General features: G+C 33.5%; 1 protein-coding gene across 11 annotated transcripts in view; it reads left to right on the top strand.

Annotated features, from left to right (window-relative positions):
• Positions 1–20,772, top strand: part of LOC128997907 (nuclear protein MDM1) — a 105,605-nt gene that overhangs the window by 41,296 nt on the left and 43,537 nt on the right. For 10 of the 11 annotated variants that reach the window (XM_054423726.1, XM_054423723.1, XM_054423725.1 and 7 more), the window contains 2 exons: positions 16,711–16,853; positions 19,357–19,533. In XM_054423726.1, coding sequence (XP_054279701.1) covers positions 16,711–16,853; positions 19,357–19,533 — 320 coding nt within the window. The remainder of the gene's footprint in view (positions 1–16,710; positions 16,854–19,356; positions 19,534–20,772) is intronic. The other variant, XM_054423728.1, reaches the window with a different exon arrangement.

The raw sequence follows: 20,772 nt of genomic DNA, 5'->3' as shown, positions 1-20,772 counted from the left end.
CAAGGACTTGTCGTCTAACATAAAATTATTTGATTTGAATGTCATTGTCAATACACACAAATATAACATTTAACACACTCGGATACACAAGTTAACTGAAATAGTGCGCTGCTGGCAGAATAATAAACTAAAGAAATAAACACACACAAGACTCAATTATAACATATTTGACTGATATATTTGTGTGTATTAAGTTCAAATAATTTTATGTTAGACGACAAGGGATTGAAACTGTTTCGAATCTAGTCGCCCGAGACGACATAAAAGGTACGTAATCCTATTTTATATTGTTAAAACCGATACTCAAGTCATATTTAACATCGTTCAACCTTCTCATAAAAATTGAGGTCCACATTTCTTACCGCCATTATATAATGCGGGTAAAACTGATATAATTTTCAGGAGAGTGCAGCGTTAGAAACGGCTTGAAACCCAGTTCGGATCAATTTTTAAGACATAGAAATAATCGTGTGTTTCCTTCAAACCAGCCGTCAATCAGAGTCCACTATAGTAGTAGCGTTGTTATAATGAGAATCTGAGGTTATGTGAAGTCTTTCTCCAACTATAGTAACGGAACATATCCCAACTATGATCATATTTTCTGTGTTAACACGTAAAATATGCTCTTGAAGTTAGTTAATTTTTGAGTGAAGTTCTTTGTATATGCATATTTAATCTTACTAATAGTTTGTTTTTTTCGATAAAGCTGCTAAATATTGCCACATGAATGAGGGGAAAAATATTTATAAATCCTAACTAATGTTCACAAGACGAGACGAAATAATTATTTAAATGTAATTTAAGTATATTTGTCCATCGTGAAATCTACATTGCAACACAAAAAAAACATTTCTTTCAATCCAAAACGTTGGATACAATACATAAGCCGAAGATGTGAATTATGTACTAAATAAGCTTAAGTCGACACCAATATTTATTAGCAGTTTGGTTTAATATCATAATGATTAAATGAAATTAAGGGTGGGTACTCTCATCCTGTGCAAGTTAAAAGGTTTTTGAACGGTTTGATATTGAATTGTTCCAATATTAAATTACTTAGAAATAATCTGCGAAAAATCAGGATCAGGAGATTGCTAAAAGCTTGACAATTCGAAGTCAAACTAAGGGATTTAAGTAACGCCTTGCAATAATTACACAGGCTATGATTTGAGACACCGAATTAAAATGTTTTATAAATAATCGCAATAAACGAAAAATACGATATTTTTTAGGATACTACTGTATATATAAACTTAATAAGTAAAAGTGCTGACGCTTGAGATTTTATTGTCTGATTAAACAAAAAGTTAGAAGTGGTCTTGAAGTTTGTTTAGCTCAATCGATAGTCAAACTTTGCAGGATCTCAAGGAAAAGTTCTTTCTTTATTTCTGTACTAGAAACTAATATTATTTTTAGTTATTTATGTTACAAAACTGTTTCTGTCAACCTAAAAAAATAATGTCACTTGTGTAGTTTCTACTCTCGTATGGAAATGTGAAACGTTTGTCTCAAGAAATACATAAAATATACAGACGCCTAGTCTGAGAGATCAGCCGTCTTGCTGTATGTAATGTTCTGCTTACTGAATATAACACATTAACGGGGCTTTACAAAGACTTTTTGTATAAGTAGCCACCAACGACTGGATTCAGCAAATCACTTTGTTTTATTACAACGTTGTCTGAAAATAATACAAGTTTTCCATAATAAATAATAAATTTTCGTTGTATGTAAAATACCCGAATTAAATTGGTTGGATGTCAGATGTTGTAAGTTGAGTTACTTTACTCTGTTTTATGAGTGAAACTAATTCGTCACGGCGGCGTTTGATTAATTAATCAGCTTTTACATGAGTTATGGAAGTAACATCTTGCTTGTGTTTAGAGACGGGTGTGTTGCTCTAATGGTTCATGTCTCGGGGTTCGATCCCTACATACCCGCAGAAATTTGAGGGATATTGACAGCTATCCCTTAAAAGTGTTAAGAATCATCCTACACAATGACGTAGACACTGCAACTAAAAAAATAGTAAATATTTATAAAATCTAAACAGTCATTGCACCAGTTGGGGGACTGCTATAGGGAACTACAACAGGGGACCCGCTGCTCTTAATTGAACAAAGTGACTGAAGCTATACCAAACCTCACTGTAATATTTAAACCACTTTCATACCAGAGGCGAGCTTGATTAAATTATAAGTTTTACTTTGTATGAAAAGAGATTTTCATTTGCTCACTATACAACATTTAATAAGATCTAGACAAATCATCTCAAGTAGTTGACAAAGGTATTAGCATTATTGAACGTTTAACAATAATTTAATATCGATGAAACTGGTGTGGAGTTTACAGTAATATTTGGTAACTGTAATTAATCGTACCTGTATTTTAAATCATAAGTATAAAACTGTTCAGGGGGAAAATATACATTTTGTTCAAATATGTTTTATTTATTTTTACGACTCGGTGTATCTTGTATTTATTTCTTATGGCATTTATCTGATTAGATAAATTCTCAATTATATTCTAAACATATTTCGGTAGTGTAATTGTTTTGGAGTTTCTTCAGGATATCAAATTTGGATGAAACAAATTTATGCCTGAATTCTCTTTAAATCTACCAAGCCAATGTTAAATAAGAAAACATGCCTAACAAGTGTAATGTCTAACGATTTTCTACTTTACAAGCAAGACTGGTAAAATAGATCGATTTAGGCTAATCCTGTTACACTTAGACGAAGAGTCTTTATCAAATTTACCAATGAATCCAATTCAAAATTTAATTTGCAGCAAACATCTGAACAGCGAATTGTCTGATTGGGGAGTGAACATCCTACAGACAATGAAGAGGATTAAACTTGGTTTCATTACAGGATTCGTCGTTCGAACGATTATTATATTTTTAATCTTATAAACTAAGTTCTAATCCCAACGCTAATTAAAAGTATAGTTTCTTTTACTAACTGTATCTCGTCCACAAAGCTGTTTATACGCTAGTACCTTCTAAAATATGATTTACACTAAGCCTTGAATTGTTAAACTTTTGTAAATTTTTAGTTTCAATTAGTTAAATCAGTTGATCTATAGAATAACCCACGAATACTAGAAAAGACCGGGTATGGATCATAAACAAATTACGTTTTTTGACCCGAAAGTAAACAAAACCATATTTATTTTTTCCTAGGACGCTAGGCACGAGCCCGGGTTTGTTTTTCACATTACTTCTGGCTGGTCCTAGAGGTTGCGGCATTATCACTTACAAGGTGATTTGGTGATTTGGTGGGGTTTGGGACCTCAGGCACTTAAGTCCCGCGCTCAAACCACTACACCAGCTCGCTCCCCCAAACAAAACCATATGTTAATTAATGCTATTAGTATAGGGGTTTTGTTTACTTCGGGCCAAAAATGTCATTTATTTATGTTTATGATCAATACCGGTATTTTTCTAGTATTCGTGGAATAACCAATACAAAGTTATATTTCCTAGTAAAGATTTCGTCCTTGACAATGCAGGCAATCCTTTCCAAATTCTTAACCTTAGTAGCGTTTTACAATACACCCCCTCCAAAATTCGGTCCATACAAACAATAAAAGTAAACTTTTTTACTTTATGTGGATTCATCGGTCGGTGAAGACTACATAACAAAAACTAACTATATACTAACTAACTACTAATATTCAAACTAACTATATATCCAAATACAATTTTAATAGTTAATACAGTTTATTTTCTGTTAAATATATGATTAAAATTTAACCACAGTCCATTGTGAATTGTGATCGTTTCAAATATATTAATAAGAAACGAAGAAATAAAAAAAATGATATAACTAAACATTAAATTAGGTTTTCATGTTTTTGTCGTTACCGGTACATTTTACATATACATATACATATATGTTTTTCCTCAATTATAAACATAGATTTTGTAAACTATCATCTTACCAAGTGACGAAATAGATTAAAGTACGTACCAAAACCAAGTCAAATGTGATAGCAACAAACCCGGACTTATTACAATTTAAAATATTTTAAGCATTTTACTCTGTGCTAAAATCGAAATCAAGTTAGATCTTAAGTAACCAAAGAATCTAAGCAGTTTAAAAGGTTTAATTAGTCTCAATTCCGGGTCCAAAAAACTAATTCAAGAGATCATGATACAATGATTAATACTTGTTAATCAGATTTAATATGCTTAACAGGACATTATCAAGTATGTATTTAAATTGTATCATGTACTTAAACGTAGAATCCTGAAAATGTTGGTTTTTTACGACTCATATCCTAAGAAAGCCAAAATGAGTCTTATCCCAAATCTCCGTCCGTCTGTTAGTCTCTCGTTTACGGCTATATGCCAATTTCAAGAATACACTTTTCCCTGGATTCACAAAATCGCTGAGAATGTCTTTAGCTATTTGAAAATGACCTAGCTTATTTAAAAATATCATATCGTAACGAACTTTCAAAATCCAAATGTTGTTTGATATGGGATACATTGACTACCAAGGTTTACTACACAAAGCACCATCAAGTGGCACCTCATTTTAAAAGCCTTTCCAAATAAGAATATCAGCGGAAACCAGAGGACTCTATCTAATCCAAGCAGCTCAAAATATTTAAATGTGAAGCTACATAGAGTACGACTCACGTTAAAGGTATTTATGAAAGAAGAACATCAACAAAAACCAGAGGCCTCTATCTAAGTACGACATGGCAATAATTTGAAAATGCATCGGAAATAAATTCACGTGGGCTCTCCCTGGATAAAATTTAAGATGTGTAGATAGCACGTCTTAACATTTTACTGGGTACACTATGGAAACTAAACAATGCTCGCCTTTATTTAGTACAAAAGTACACTTTTTGGTTGGTATGACAATTTAGGCGGAACCCCAAAATGGGATGATTTGGGGGCGGCTCAAAATATTTAAATGTGAAGCCACATAGAGTGACGACTCATGTTAAAGGTCTTTTTGAAAGAAGAACGTCAACGAAAACTAGAGGTCGCTACCTTAAAGCAGAAAGTTTTTGGTAATTTAAAATTGTCATCAGCCTTGCCTAAATGTATTTTCGTTGAATTTTCAAATGACTGCCATATCGTACTGGGTTGAGATACAGACCTCTGGTTTTCGCTGATGCTCATCTTGTGTTATGCTTTTGAAATGAGGTTTCACTTGATGGGGCCTAACTTTCAAAATCTTTAAGCTGCACCCAAAATATGCCATTTTTGGGGTCACGGGCAAAATCGTCATACCAGCCAAAGATTTTACTTTTATACTATATAAAGGTGTGCACAGTTTAGTTTTCCTAGTGTAACCAATTCAAATTTAAGAGGGGTTATCCATACTTTGCCTAACCCTGTATTCTTATATCGTATATTCTACAAACCTATTTCGTTTTATTACACCTTATGATATACTTTGATGACCTGCGGATCAGTGACACAGTTTCTACCCGGTCGAGATTTCTCCCAAGCAATTGCCGAGGTAGTTGGATCGTCACTGGAGGCCATTTATCTCTTCTCATGTGCTAAACGTTGATCGATCTTACCTCGGCTCCCAGTAATGGGTAGCGTGGGGAGTTACTGCAGCCCAAAAGGTGTTGACAGCTAAATAGAATGTATCGGACGAGAAAATGTTCATTTTCAAAACCATCACTCTTAACTTTTGTGTTTGCGTTCCAGAAAAGTTACGTTCGATGCAATTCAAACGTTAAATGTTATGGTTTGAAACTCATCCGACACTTTAAAACATAGCTCCTACTTAGGGTGATTTAGTTGTTGTTCATTTGTAATTATTGACTAATTTATCTTATAATTAAAAAGTCTGCAGAATTGTACATGTAGAATGTAGTGCATCCTATTTGGCAGACGAGTGGCATTCATATACTTTTTTCACCATCCACATGATTTGAACAAAAGTTTATTTCGCAAATGGTTTATGTAGAGATATTTAAGTACCCTATTTGTTGCCGCATATATTTTTACAATCTTGCAAGTGCTTATCGTGAAGATAAATTAAATGTATATTTTTCATTTTCGAACGGTTTTAAATAATCAAAGAGTAATTCATTATTATCTTTATTTTAAGTCAACCAAGAGAACCCTAAGAGCAGAGCAGAAGGCAATATCACTCCCATAACTCGTTGTTCTAGGCAGCAATTGTCACGTACTGCAGGAGCAGAGTCACGTAACTTAGCCTACGGAACTGTCTTGGCTAGTATTTTTTATCCAGGAGAGAGCATTGTTTCTTAGTTATTTACCAGTAACTGCATTTGAACTAGGGAAAAAAGTAAAAAGGTAGACCACACCGGCGACTTTGAAGTATTAGTGAAGATTATGTACCCTTAGATAGAGGCGATTTCATCATCAGCGACTGACAATCACTTCTACTCTGTTAGGCTATTGTGAATCTTAGATTGAGAATTCTTCTACATTTTTACTGTGCGAAATTTCGAACGAAATGCATACTAGAAAACTATTGTAGCAGTTGATTGCTCATGCGATTGCTATGTTAGGAACGCAACATAAACAGCTCGACCGAATCGCCATGCATTGAATGATTAGTTCAGAGAAGGCACAACAAAATGTTTTGTAAAATATCGCGTGTCTTTATTATTTATTTGATGATTCTAGGTCAATTAGTCAAATGACTTGTTAGCGCCTGTACCACATAATTGAGGTTCACTCATTTAGCACGGAGCGGCAGCTGATAGGACTGATAATTACGATTATAATCCTGGATAATGGTCCTGGTGCTACTCGAATAGTAGAACAATTCGCCTAGTGTGAATAATATAAAATTATGGTGTTAAGATTTTTATAAGCTTGTAGATAAACTTTTCTATTAATTATTATGACAAGTTTCCTTGGTTCGTTTAGTGTTTTCTTGTTTCGTAACATAAATATACAGGGTGAGTTTTAATTGTCCCCCCCCCCAACTTTTTTCTACATTTTTTCAAATATCAATCCCAGACCACTTCCAAACATTGTTGGGTAGTAAGTACTTCATTTTGACAAGGTGGCCATTTCCGGCCGCCATCTTGGATCCGCCATATTGGATGCAAAATTTTTTTTTCAAATGTAAAGGTGGGGTTGTGACCCATTATTTCGAACTAAATTTTTACCCTGATTACAATGCCGCAAACCGTTTAAAAAAATCTTGATTCATTCTAAAGTTATGAGGGCTTTTTAAAACTTTATTTTTAGCCCATTTTAACATTGTGCATTTACAAACTAAGACCATAATCTCAAAATAGTGCTAGATAAAGATAAGTATACACTACCAGTAATTGTCGACCTATTTTCACTTGGTTATGACTGATGTATTTTTTTCGGCCGCCATCTTGGATCCGCCATTTTGAAATGTGATAAATTATTTTAAATATGAAGGGGATGTTGTGACCCATCATTTCGAACTACTTTTTTAAGCTGAAGACAATGCCGCAATCCATTTTTTGTTATCAAGTTTTATTTATGAAATATTGAAATTTTTTTTGTTAAAAATGTCAATATTTCAAAATCAAAAAATGAAAATGAAAAACGGATCATGGAATTAAGTTCAGCTTAAAAAAGTAGTTCGAAATGATGGGTCACAACGCCCCCTTCATATTTAAAATAATTTATCACATTTCAAAATGGCGGTTCCAAGATGGCGGCCGAAAAAAATACATCAGTCATAACCAAGTGAAAATAGGTCGACAATTACTGGTAGTGTATACTTATCTTTATCTAGCACTATTTTGAGATTATGGCCTTAGTTTGTAAATGCACAATGTTAAAATGGGCTAAAAATAAAGTTTTAAAAAGCCCTCATAACTTTAGAATGAATCAAGATTTTTTTAAACGGTTTGCGGCATTGTAATCAGGGTAAAAATTTAGTTCGAAATAATGGGTCACAACCCCACCTTTACATTTGAAAAAAAAAATTTTGCATCCAATATGGCGGATCCAAGATGGCGGCCGGAAATGGCCACCTTGTCAAAATGAAGTACTTACTACCCAACAATGTTTGGAAGTGGTCTGGGATTGATATTTGAAAAAATGTAGAAAAAAGTTGGGGGGGGGACAATTAAAACTCACCCTGTATAATGTTTTTCTTTAAGTTAATTTGAATGACAATAACACATCACCAGCAATACCAATAATACCAGAAATTCAATAGCAATACCAGCAATACCCGTAAAGAGGTTTTTTTTGTAGGCCAGTATGCACATTTGTATTATTTCTTTTTTTTTAGTTTAAGTTATCCTCTTCCTATCTCATCAAATTTTCCATTTAGGGAATGTTGGAGATTTGTATATAAAGGTAATAAGCTTATCATTGAAGAACTAGACTGGTTTATGTATAAATATTCATATAAATTTGTATGCGTGCGCGTGTGTGTGCCCGTTAGCACGATAACTCTAGCAAAATTAATCCGATTTTGATGAAATTCGGACAACCGTTTAAACCTACAATTACTCGATTAAGTTAACAAAGTTAAGGGAACGGGGTACAAGAATGGGGAGTTTATGAATCAAAATTGGTGGTTTCCCATTTTGATCTCCAAAACATAAAATTTTGCAATCTCTTTACAAACTATTTTGTAGAGCCTAAAAAATGATATATTGAAGTGTTATTGTACGTACGAAAAAAATCTATACAACTGAAAATTTAAAATTCCCATGTTATTCTGTTGTAGTTTGCTGGTTTAGGGATGTATCCTAAACAAATTGTTTATTTCATACTAAGCTGTTACATTCAAATAAAAACACTCTTAATTACTCGTTACAAATAATGTTATTAAAATATAAATTAAATCCAACTCTTTTAAGGCGATATTCAAGTGAAAATTTATCCTGGTAGCGGCCAATATAGAAACTTGCTTAGTTCTGTTGCATGTAACTGGATTATAATATTTAAAATACAGCATCCTTCTAAAATTTAAGATTTACAATTCTTTTAGCACTAATCTGTACATCAAATTCATTTTAAAGGTTCCATAACAAATTCTTGCGTTATAATAATGAAGACCCGAAACTCATTATGCCCAATTTTATAAATAAGCAGTGAATTTAAGCCGAACAACCCACTATTAGATTAGAGGGAAATCGTGGATTTTCACGACTTTGCTAAATTCTGAATATCCTCATCGCTAAAACCTGCAACCTAAGCGAATTTCTAATTTGATTAAACTTTTAAACAAACAAGCTCATGATGAAATATTTTTGCCCTTAGAAATTTACGCCTGGTAAGTTGTTTCTGCTAACTCAGATCAAGTACAATCTATTATAGTGTAAAAAAAATTATAGTAAATTTTGCAACACGGCTTCTTTGGTTATGGTTAAGTTTTTTCTTACTAACAAAACCTGCAAATATCCATTTCAGTGTACTTGTAAGTCAGACATTTCAATTTTTTTTCTAAGTTTAAGGGCATGAAACAATTATTCTGAGTCTGCCCTAAATAGTAAATTTGTGGAAATTAGTTTGAAAAAGTCCACAAGCGAGTTCCGTATTTTCTTCCTTTAATTAAAGCTTATTTTATTTTAGATTTTCAGATCGTCCATCTTAGCAAGTGATAATTATTATTTTAAACCTTTAAAACTATCTCTAAATCTAATGTTATACAGCTCCTTTTTTACAAATTTATTTTTGGTGCATGACATGTTCGCATGGAAACAAAGACGTTTTTGATCCTATATGAGTAAATCCTTAGTAACTCATCATTGTCTTCGCTGCTTGAAAACTTTACATTACGATAACTTGGAACCATAAAATATTACATGTTATTAGGGCCCATTATGTGTTCTTTTAAATAAACTCTTAGACACACAAACTGCAGAAACATATTACACAAGAGAGTAACAATCAGGGACCATGATTGACCAACTCTTTGAACCATAAAATATTACATTTTATTAGGGACCATGATATGTTCGTTTAAATAATCTCTTAGACACACAAACTGCTGTAACATATTGGTTTGAACAAGAGAGTAACAATGAGGGACCAACAATTGAACAGGGGTAACAATTTACCAAATCTTTGAACATAAAATATTACATTTTATTAGGGGCCATGATATTTGTTCGTTTAAATAATCTCTTGGACACACAAACTGCTGTAACATATTAGTTGGAACAAGAGAGTAACAATCAGGGACTATTTTCACGATTGAAGCGTGGTTGTAAACGCGAAGGTGTTTAAATTCCAGTGCAAGTGTTTCTATGTCGGTTTAATGTTATTCTACACTTTTCGAAAACATATAGCTCTTCAGACATGTTTTACTGAAATTGCTCTTATTTAAGGTTTACAGTGATATCCACGGACTAATACTTCTTACCTTGATAAAATGTGAGTATAGATAAATCTTCGTAGCTCTTGGAAAGCTTTAAGCTTAACGTAAGCGGGCAGGATCAAGGTTTTAATCCACCTGTGAAAGATGTCTGAGCCTAACACATGATCAGATCTTTCGTTTGAGTTATAATGCTGTTATATTTTGCCAGATCCCCACCAATACATAATCCTAGATCGTGTGCTTGTATGTATCCTTACTTTTTCATAACAATTCGCTTATAGTATAATCTCTGATGTAGGAGTGTTCAAAAATATAATAGTTTTAATACATTGTTTTTAAAATTACTTCTTCTTAATTGATTTTTATTGTTAAGAATTGTTTTTACCATTTTTGCAAAAATAACCATACTTACTTTCAAACATACAAAACACTAAAACAGAATTTCATCCCGTATCCTGAACAAAGCCACAAGAATCTGTGAATATCAATGGACATTTTTAAACGTCTGGAGAAAAAAATAAGACTATAATATAATATAATTACCTCGTCACAGCTCTGAAGTTTACGTATATTACGATCTTTTCAGCATCAAAATGCCATCCTCATTTGATATGTCATCTCTACAGTAAGCGATTTTTAAACGTTGAAAATTATACCCAATGTTAACTGTAGACATTGTGTACTATGAGACTAGACAAGTTACTAGAGACTCGTACATACAATCTGACTGCAGACACAATGCGTGCTCGAATCATTGTTTGAGGGCTACAAGTTACTCGATATCGAGCTCGGATGCTTGCACGCAATTGGCTGGGTGTGGTCAGACTGACCTGTGTTCACTACCACCTTAATCTCATGGACAATGTTAGTAATTGTATATTTTAGACTACATTTTAAACTCAACTTTTTTCATGTAGTCGCTTGATAGTTTATAAACTCACACTATTTAAATTGTTCATGAAATGTTTCACCTCAAGAAACATAACAACAATTTTGATTCAACAGTAGGTTATATTATATTATTTTGATGAAGAACTACCAATTGGTGAGTCATTTTAGGTGAGTCGGGATGTCGTGGGTTCGGATCCTGGTCACTGCCGGTCCTTGCTTTGCTGGATACGTTCCACGCACAGATCTGTAGTCTATGTGGACGGGCAAATGCAAGGTTAAAAGAGGCCGCCAACATCTTTAAAAACAATTGCTAGTGATAAGTCCATATTTTTGTAATATTAACTGACGATGTCCCAATTAAACTTAAGCATTTTTCTGTGCTAAAAATGTGAATTTATTTTCATGGCTATTTCATCATCACGGACCAATTAATTTTTCAATACCCGATCTCATCGTTTTGTGTAGATAACAATCTCGTCCAAATTTGCAGTAAACCGTGGGAAATTCTAAATTTTCCTCTGGGGAAAATGGAAAATCGATAATGTGATGTTTATTTTCAGTACAAATAATGTTTGAAGAATTTAACTTCATTTGGTAGCAAGAAAATTGCATTATACTCAAGAATCGATCAATCAAAATGCAGTTATTCCTATTGAATGAGAGGTGAGTTTGTACTGAGACCACCTCAGTACTAATGGGTTTTTTTATAAAAAAATGGGTTCTTAGAATTGATATATTTCATAACATTTATAAAATTCTCATCGATTTGAAATTGTATTCCGTCTTGTGGTATAGAGCAAACAATATTTTTTTCATTTTTAAATCACACAATTCGCATATGTTTCCTGACTCACAGCTTGACAGTCTATTAAATATTGTAATGTAATAATTAGCCCTCGACGTAAGGGGAGGGGGGTTCTAGCCTCGAGCGGGGGGTTCAGCGCAGGCGGTAGAGGCTATTGATTCGTCTGGCTGCAGATTCAGCGAGTCGTCTTAAATCTTATCATAGACCCCACTGCTGTGGTTGCACCAGTTGTGTTATTATTTTGTCATGACGATGTCAAACGATACCATTACTATCCACTTCAGTGGATTTCCAGCATCATTGGTCCACCATAAAGGTTTGATCGCTTGCAGTCGTCACAATACAAAGATGGGTTTCGGTGTCGTCCCGTCACATGTCTGGCCTTTAACAGCAGTACTGAGAGAATTTATGCAACCATGTTTAGTGATCCAGACCTTCAGATTTATTTTTGCCAATCACAATTAATTGTGGCCGATCATTACGTCAAATTTCTATTAGTGAGTACCTACGCGAATAATTAGTGAAAGCTATTATGAAAACTTTACCGACCTAAAATAAAATTACTATTATCAAGACAAATGCGTTCGATCGTCCTTCGAGGGGTTTTAATTGTACATAAATACCTAATTCAACTAATAAATATTATTATAAAAGTCAATACATTTAATGATGACCAACACATCTTGTCTGATCGACGGTGATTTTGAATTTACAGTATACAAATATCGCACACAAAGACTTAAAATAATCTTAACTCCTATAAATATTTTACATTGAATTAAATATTTTGATCTTTTAGTCGGTGTTTGTTCTTCCAATACTGTACTTATAATTTTGTTGAAAACTGGATTTGTGTTCTGTGCTTGTACTACAGTATGTGTAAATGTTCCCCTTATATTCGTTGTAGTGTTAATACAAATGTACATTAAATTTTATGCCCTTTTTTGTTCATTTTTATCCTTATTTTTTTCTTTATAATGTTTGCGTTTACATTTTGTTTCTTAATATATATTAGACGAGTATGAATATTTATTAATCTTAAAATCATAATTCTCATGTTTAAAAGGACACTTCTCTATTTACCGACACTTGTGGTATTGGTATGGTGCTATGAATAACAATACCTCGCCGACAAGGGTGTAATTAACTCGATGCTTTACCAAACAATAATTTAGGAACTGGATGATTTTAAAAACTCTCATACAAAACTTAGCAATGACAAAAAATACAATAAAATGTCTGCAACTGTTGTAAATAGTGTTTTGTTGGAGATATACTATCTCTCGATATACACTATCAGTTGGCAAACTGAACCACCTGATAGATCAAATCAAATGAAATAGTGGCGATCTTGAAGGTTATCATTGCGAGTTTAGGGACAAATAGGGGTTCGACAGGGGAAGGAGAGATTAGCTGAACTAGGCTCTGAAACGACTCTTTTAAAACGAATCGTTCTCCTGTTTCAGTTCAATAACGGGATTGACTTCAAAATCATAATTTGAATATTTACAAACAGTAAACCTAAAAATGTTATAAGTCAGTCAAGTACTGATTGATCCAGGCCTAATCGCCTAGTTTTGCTAGCTACTTTTTTACGCATTTTGGATAAGTTAAATATATTTACAGAAAATATAAACGCATTCTATGCAATAATATTACCGTACTGAATATAATGTCATGATACATTGTTAAGATATGCTGACGTAATTAAGCGTTACAAGTTTAAAATTCAAATATTTTTGTGATTATGTAGGCCTACGATAAACTTTATGAAATAAATTGTATTTTTGTTTGCACATTGTGTCGCATTATGGTGTATTTGGTTAATTTTTCGTCTGATGAACTCAAATTTTATATCTGAATTTCTGATTCGCTGTCATTTTTGTCGGAAACGCTTGAGATGACAATATTTTACGCGGCCTACTCTGGGAAAATTACAGGACTGCATGGTCAAGATTGAATATTTTGACATATATTTTCAACGAAAATTTAGTGATTTTTTAAGGGTTCAAATCGGTTTACAAGGCTTTATAAAAATAACGAAATATGTTATATGATATTACCCGATGGTTAAAGATTATATGGCCAAGGGATCCCTGGCTGGATCCGCTACGGGATTAAACTCTTTTTTCTTATATTCGCTAAATTGGTGAAAATGGCCCAATGTATATTTGGAAATATAATATATTCTTGCCCGCGAGTCTGTGACATAGCAATAGGTGGAATACTTTGTACCAGATGCCTACAGCTACATTTTACAACAGATATTTCTTTAATCTTTCTCAGTAATAGATAGTCACGGGTTGTTCCTGAATTATATTGTATTATTGTTCTAATACAAACGAGAGAAATTCGCCCATGTTCACGGTCGTATAACATAAATCGGAGGCTATAACATCCTCACGAAGTTAAAGCTATTGTTTTGGAAATATTCAAGTGTATTTTGATTTTAAAAGTGTATGCTTGAATAATCATTTTCAATTCGAGTTTACTCCGATATATAATAACCCTACAAAAACACTTCAGTGTACTAAATCTATTGTCCCTAAGCTCTACAAAAGTAACCATTTAAACTAGGTGAAACATTCAAGAGGAGATACAACTAGATTTAAATACAAGTCGTAGTTACAAATATACTTAGGTACAATAACAATAGAGAACGAGTAGATTTAAAGAGTCGTTCTCAGAGCTTAGTCAGCCTCCGTTTGCCTCCCCCTCGGCTCACGACCCTATTTGTCCTCAAGTTTCCGTGTCCCTAAGTTTCCTTGTCCCTACATTTCCAGACACCATCATGACTACTTCTCTGCTATTACTTTATATGGATGATTACGTTTAGTATGCACATAATTAATTACATCTATAGTTATCGTTTATCAAGAAAAAATCACAAATCTAGTGTCCCGAATTTTAGAAACAGCATCTGCGTATACAGTACGATACCCTTTCACCATTAACTGAGACAATATGTAGTGTCATCATAAGTTTATAAGTTTATAAGTTTATAATTGAGACATTCATGGCTACACACTATCATGTGATTTTCGTTGTACAGTTGTTTTCACATGAAAAAAAATTAAAACCATGATAAAATACTACTGTATTAGAATCGACGATTTTCATAAAAGCTTACAGTTCAAAAACTTAAGAGCTCTTAAGAAAATTTTTGACTCTAATACAGTAGTATTTTTTTTTGTTTCTTGCTTTATAAAAGATTCAGTTATCCAATTTATGAGCAATAGTGCTTGTAGAGTTGTGGTTATGCTTCTAGTATGCAGATACAGCCTATCGTATAAACTACTTTTTAGGTTGCAAATAATTATTATTCTGTATTTGGAGCATAACAAAGAAAGAATTCATCCTAAAATGAATACCCTTGATCTTTAAAACATTATCCTTCCCTGTATTCTACGACCACATATTCACTTTAAAGAATATTTACAAAAATGGAGGTGTAGAAATGGGTAACTGTACAGAAATAATTCTTCTTATTTGAGGAAATTATAAATTATATGATACGCTATTTTACCATAAATAAGTTTTGCTAATAATTGAGGAGAATAAGTTGAGATGAATAAGAGGATATGTTTGGTAGCAGATGTCTTATAATCTGTTTGGATCTCAGATATTGCAGTATTTGTTTACAAACCTCATGGAACATCCTAAACCCATTTTAAATCATACATTGCGAAAAAGCCTAGTTAGGACTACAGTTAATTCAAACTTCAAAATAAGGTGTGATGTATTTATTTGTAGGCCTATTGCTAAAGCAATTAATAACGTACACCAGGATGAAAACACTAATTTGAACATAAATGTACTTCCTGGTTTTTACACCATCAATCATACTTTGAAACTAGTTTTTGTTTGACAAATTTTGATTACTAGAACTCAATACGGTAAGTTACTTGTGTTTATTCGTGTCATACTGCTAACAATTACTGAGACATTATGACTTTTTTTAAGAGGTTGGCGGCCTCCAAAACATTAAAGCCAGTAAACCATACAATACAAACGCTGATGATTTTGTATTAACATCGATATTCTCCATGTTAACCATATAAATGTTGCCGCTTCAGGGTAGAGCGGTTTGGTGGTTAGATTGGCTTTGTATGTCGCCAGGGTGCGTATTTGAAGGTGAATATGAATGAGATGACAGCTGTATTACTCACAACAATCAGCTGATTCTATAGGTCAGAACCATTTACTGTATTACGAGCCAATTAAAAGCTTCTGACTTTTCTCCGGTTCAATCAGGTGCCTTTTCTTTTGTTTAAACTGTAAGCGAAAACTCAGCCACCCAGTTATAGGCTTTCACTATTTTAGTATTTTACCGACATCTTAACAATTTTTACCATGCGACAGTCGCTGCTTCTGAGTAAAGTGTTTTATTACTTTGCCATATGGTTTCATAGTTTAGTTGTTTGTTTTTTTGCAATTCTATATGTTTTACCATGTAGCTGTCACTGTTTTAGAGTTGGTTTGTACAGTCGTCACATTGTTTCATCTTGTGTTATAAATGAGTTAATATATGTTTTTCCTTATAACTCTCTCTTAGGCACAAGGGTTTACTAACACATCATGGCGTCATGATTTTGTGCTGCTATCGTCATTCTAATCGTCGATGTTTCAAGGCAGAGCTGTTCAGCCAGTTATATGGTATAGCGCGCATGTATTTTACAGTTGCTGTTTGAAATAAGGTTGGTTTATTTGATCTTACCGTGACTGTGACTGTTTCAGGGCAGGGCGGTTTCGAGCCGGCGCTACCCCGGCGCAAGAAGAACCCGGCCTTGGCATACAAGACGCATGAGTTTCTGGCTATGTCTGATGGCGTCGGGTCCAACGACTCCTTGGATGCAAGCCTCATCGTCGATCGTGCTCGGGTACGTACATCATACAGCTAGTTTAGGTAAAATACCATCGACACACGCTTACAAATCTGCGTCGGAGTAGCGAAATAAACTTTAAATTGGGGAATAATGCGTAGATCCGTTATCATTTGTATGTATACTACAACAACATTGATTGCGACGTACACTTTAAAATCTGCGATTGGAAGGACCGCATCAAGCTAATGTGGAAGATTGTTCTACATTGTGAAACACTTCTAAATCCATTATATGTATTATGCTTTCAATAAAAAAACAGTACAAACATTAAAAACATTATGCGGAATTTTAAAATTCGACATAGACAAACATTTTGTAAAACCATAAAAAAGCTCAAATCAGAAATCCCATTTGGAATCAAATGTGATAGGAAGGAACAAAGAAGCTATCCAAATACAGTTGTACTATTTGACTTGGACCACTAACAAGTAGTCTTTCTGCTGTAAAGATATTTTCAAGGATTTTCAAGAATCTTCAAGGCTGCTGTAGTAGATCTTATGTATCTGATCTATCAACTCACTACAACGTCTAGCAATTTTAAAACGTACTTTTGGTGAACGTATTGAGATTAAATACACATGTGATACAATTATGCAACTCTTTCTTACTCAACCAAGCTACCAAAAATCTGCGATTAGTTTTAAGATCTTAAAGAAACTAACACAAATAAAAACGGCAACAATACAGGACTTAATAGTTTGAAGACAAAAATTTGATACATTTCTTTTTAATGCAGAATTTAAACATTGTTTGGAAATATCCATAATACGTTTATTAGTATTTATAACCTGATGTTGATTGGTGGCAAAATGGACAGAATTAAAGATCAAATTGTGTCAACTCTTTCAAAACCCATTATTTAACCATGTAAAACCTCGTAAAAATCGTTGTTATCTCGTCGTTAATCTAGTCCACATTATTTTTTTTTTAAATTTTTATAGGCTTCCCTATATCATTCAAGAACTTAACAACAACTGAATTGTGCTTTAACAACAGAAAATAAAGTTCATAAACGTTTTCAGCAGTCATTTGTTGTTATTTGAGGGGTTATTCCAGGTATTTTCCATCATGTTTTCACGACGTTTCCTGACCTAGAATCCGTTCTCAACCTCAGGTTCCAGATTCTGGAACGTTGTAACACACGGTGGAAAATTACCCAAAAATCATCACCAAAACATGAACTTGTAACAAAGGATTTAGTTATCATTGCCAGGTCTCAGAGACAACGGTATATCTCCAGGAGGCTAGGGATGCGAAAGAAAAGCGAAACTTACATTGATACCGGGAAGGTGCGGCTTCTTGCCTCACCACACTCCACTGGTTCATTTCCTGTATTGCCGTCGCTGCCTCCTCTGTGTCCTAAATATGCAGGGACAAGTAGATAAGTTGATGAGAGAACCGGTTTCATGTTTTTTATTGTCATGTTAATTTGTGTTAATATATTTGTGACATGTTGTGTTTAGGACTGTCGAATTCCCATAACAAAAACAGAAATAATTTAACACAAGCACGATCTAAACTATTATTAACACAAAAACCTGTAGTTAATCTTAACAAAAAATGGACAAACAATGACCATGATTCAAGATAAAATACGAAAAGCTATGTGTTTTAGACATTTATGGTTTTTTAACAGATGTTTTTTTAGGTCTCTCGGGACACTATTTATTATTCCGCCTTTGACATGGGAATATAGTGTTTAGTTCGTATCCAAGGTCAACGATGGATCCTAATACTTTCATGGGTTGGTTTTGGCGTCAAGTAGTTTATTAAATGTTGTTTGCAATTTGCAAATAATATACCTATTTAAAAAACTGGCATAACCGAAGGCATTCGATCAAGTTCAAAATCAAAATCTGGATTGTTTTACGTTTAAACTACGTCGTGGCAAGCCACCCAAAATAGTTTTCTTGTGATGAATTTATTAACGATCTGAACAAACAATTCGTGGATCTTTTTACAAATTTAAACTACCTATTTACGATTTCGCCATTTCTAGAAGATTTTTTTGGAAATTTTACATTGCTGAAAATGCTGTTTGTCATATAATATTGACAATATGAAAAACAAAAAAAATAAGAATGAAAAGGTGCACAAAAAGGGTAAAGTTGTAAGGGGAAAATATAATTCCTGCAAAGTTTAGGATACGCTAACTAACGGAAACACTTTAATTCCAAACGCGTGTTGTATTAAAACATAAATGTAAGAGAGTTACGATAGATAGCGAATTAGTGCATACAACTATCAAGAGTTTTAGTCTATTTCCCATATTTTTACCTTCCATTTTGTATTTTCCCAACACTGTTGACAGTTCACTCAATGAAACCTTGTTGATCTTACTATTTGCAATCGGAGAAGGACCTGTAAGAGCGTCAGCCATAGTAAGTGGCACGAGGGCGCAGCAGTAGTAAGGGCAGTTTTGCAGAGTATTGTCGATGTCTACGTGAGATTCGGTGCATGGTTCGTAGGCGGAGGGGTCACCTATGGTTTGTTGCAGTCCGAAGAACGGAGTGGCCACCGAGACAGAGGCCCTTCCCGACGTAGCAAGTCCGAAGGGCCTCCCGGAGAGTCAGAGTACCGTACTCGATATCTGAGCCCTAAAGCTCGTTTACGAAACATGAACATGCGGTGTGACTCTGAGCTATACAACTCTGAACAGGACGCTTCCTTGGTGGTACGCTTCATCTGCTTATCAGTTGCTCAAATTGTGAAAGAGGTTTTTTATTCGTCCGTTGTTGATTTTCACCGTGGTACAAGCTTTATAATGGTATATTGTGTGTTTAGATTTTTTACTAATAGTTAATTTACTAGTCCTAGCCACGTTGCTTCTTAGTTTTGTTATGTATCTTGACCTACTAAAAATTTAATTGCTATAACCAAAAAAATCCGTAGGTCTTGTTAACAGCTGTAATACCAGTTGTAGCTTTTGATCGAAGTTTTTTTATATAATAATCTTTTAAATCCCCCTTCTCACATAAAACCAAAAGGTAATTTCATAGATAATATTAAAGAATATAGCCAAATCTTTCTTTACCATAACTTTTAAGTATTTAATGTTTTATTAGAAATCCAATTTCATAATTTTATATCTTACGGTTATGGATTTTCAGTGGAATATTGACAAAGCAATATATTTAAAAATAATTTAATTAACCAGCAGATAATGTACATTTAAGTAAGATTATGGCCGATTAATTAGTTTTACCGATATCAATTGGTTAAAATAGTTTACCTTATTAAAAAAAAATCTTAATAGCATTCCACTTTACTGTAGAGTTTAACCCCACAGGTGACTGAATGTCTAGTTTGTCAGTCTAAGGTTACCACTACCACTAATCTACCATGTTAGGTAGGCCTACCATTTATCTGTAACACTACTTTTTCCAATTTGCATCACAGATTTCATATATTCCACAGTTCTTTGTTGATAATGGAGTCCCTTTTTTATTCAAATTTCCCTCTTTGTTGCTAAACTCCTAGTGGCAGTGAGTTGCCCTCTCACTTGAAGCGCTGATTGCAGTGTGTAGTGGTTTCAGTCTGAAACCAAAGGTTTACACATAACTTCCTCTATGATGTATTACTATGAAAGTGTTTTCCAAGAAGTTACCTATTTAGAAACTGTAAGTTTTAATTAAAATTAGTTAAAGCTAGTCTAGTTTTTACTAACTGTGTTTTTATAAAAAAAAAAAACATTCAAATACTACTTTAAAAAACTGTGATCAGGCATCACAGAACTATTCATTTTATAGATCTTAATCTTAAATGTGGTGCTATTCTCTTAATAGTGTAGTTATTATTCATATACAAATGCAAATTTACTGGTACTCTAATTACAGCAAATGCCTATCTAATATAGTTATAAATTATTCTTCACTTTAAATAACTACAAATCACAGTATTTATGGCCTAATGT

The sequence above is a fragment of the Macrosteles quadrilineatus genome, unplaced genomic scaffold (assembly GCF_028750875.1).
Source record: "Macrosteles quadrilineatus isolate MER2022 unplaced genomic scaffold, UCM_ALF_1.0 Scaffold_7__1_contigs__length_78375512, whole genome shotgun sequence".
Classification (NCBI taxonomy): domain Eukaryota; kingdom Metazoa; phylum Arthropoda; class Insecta; order Hemiptera; family Cicadellidae; genus Macrosteles; species Macrosteles quadrilineatus.
The sequence above is the reverse complement of the archived record's forward strand: the minus strand, read 5'-3'. Positions and strand labels throughout refer to the sequence as shown.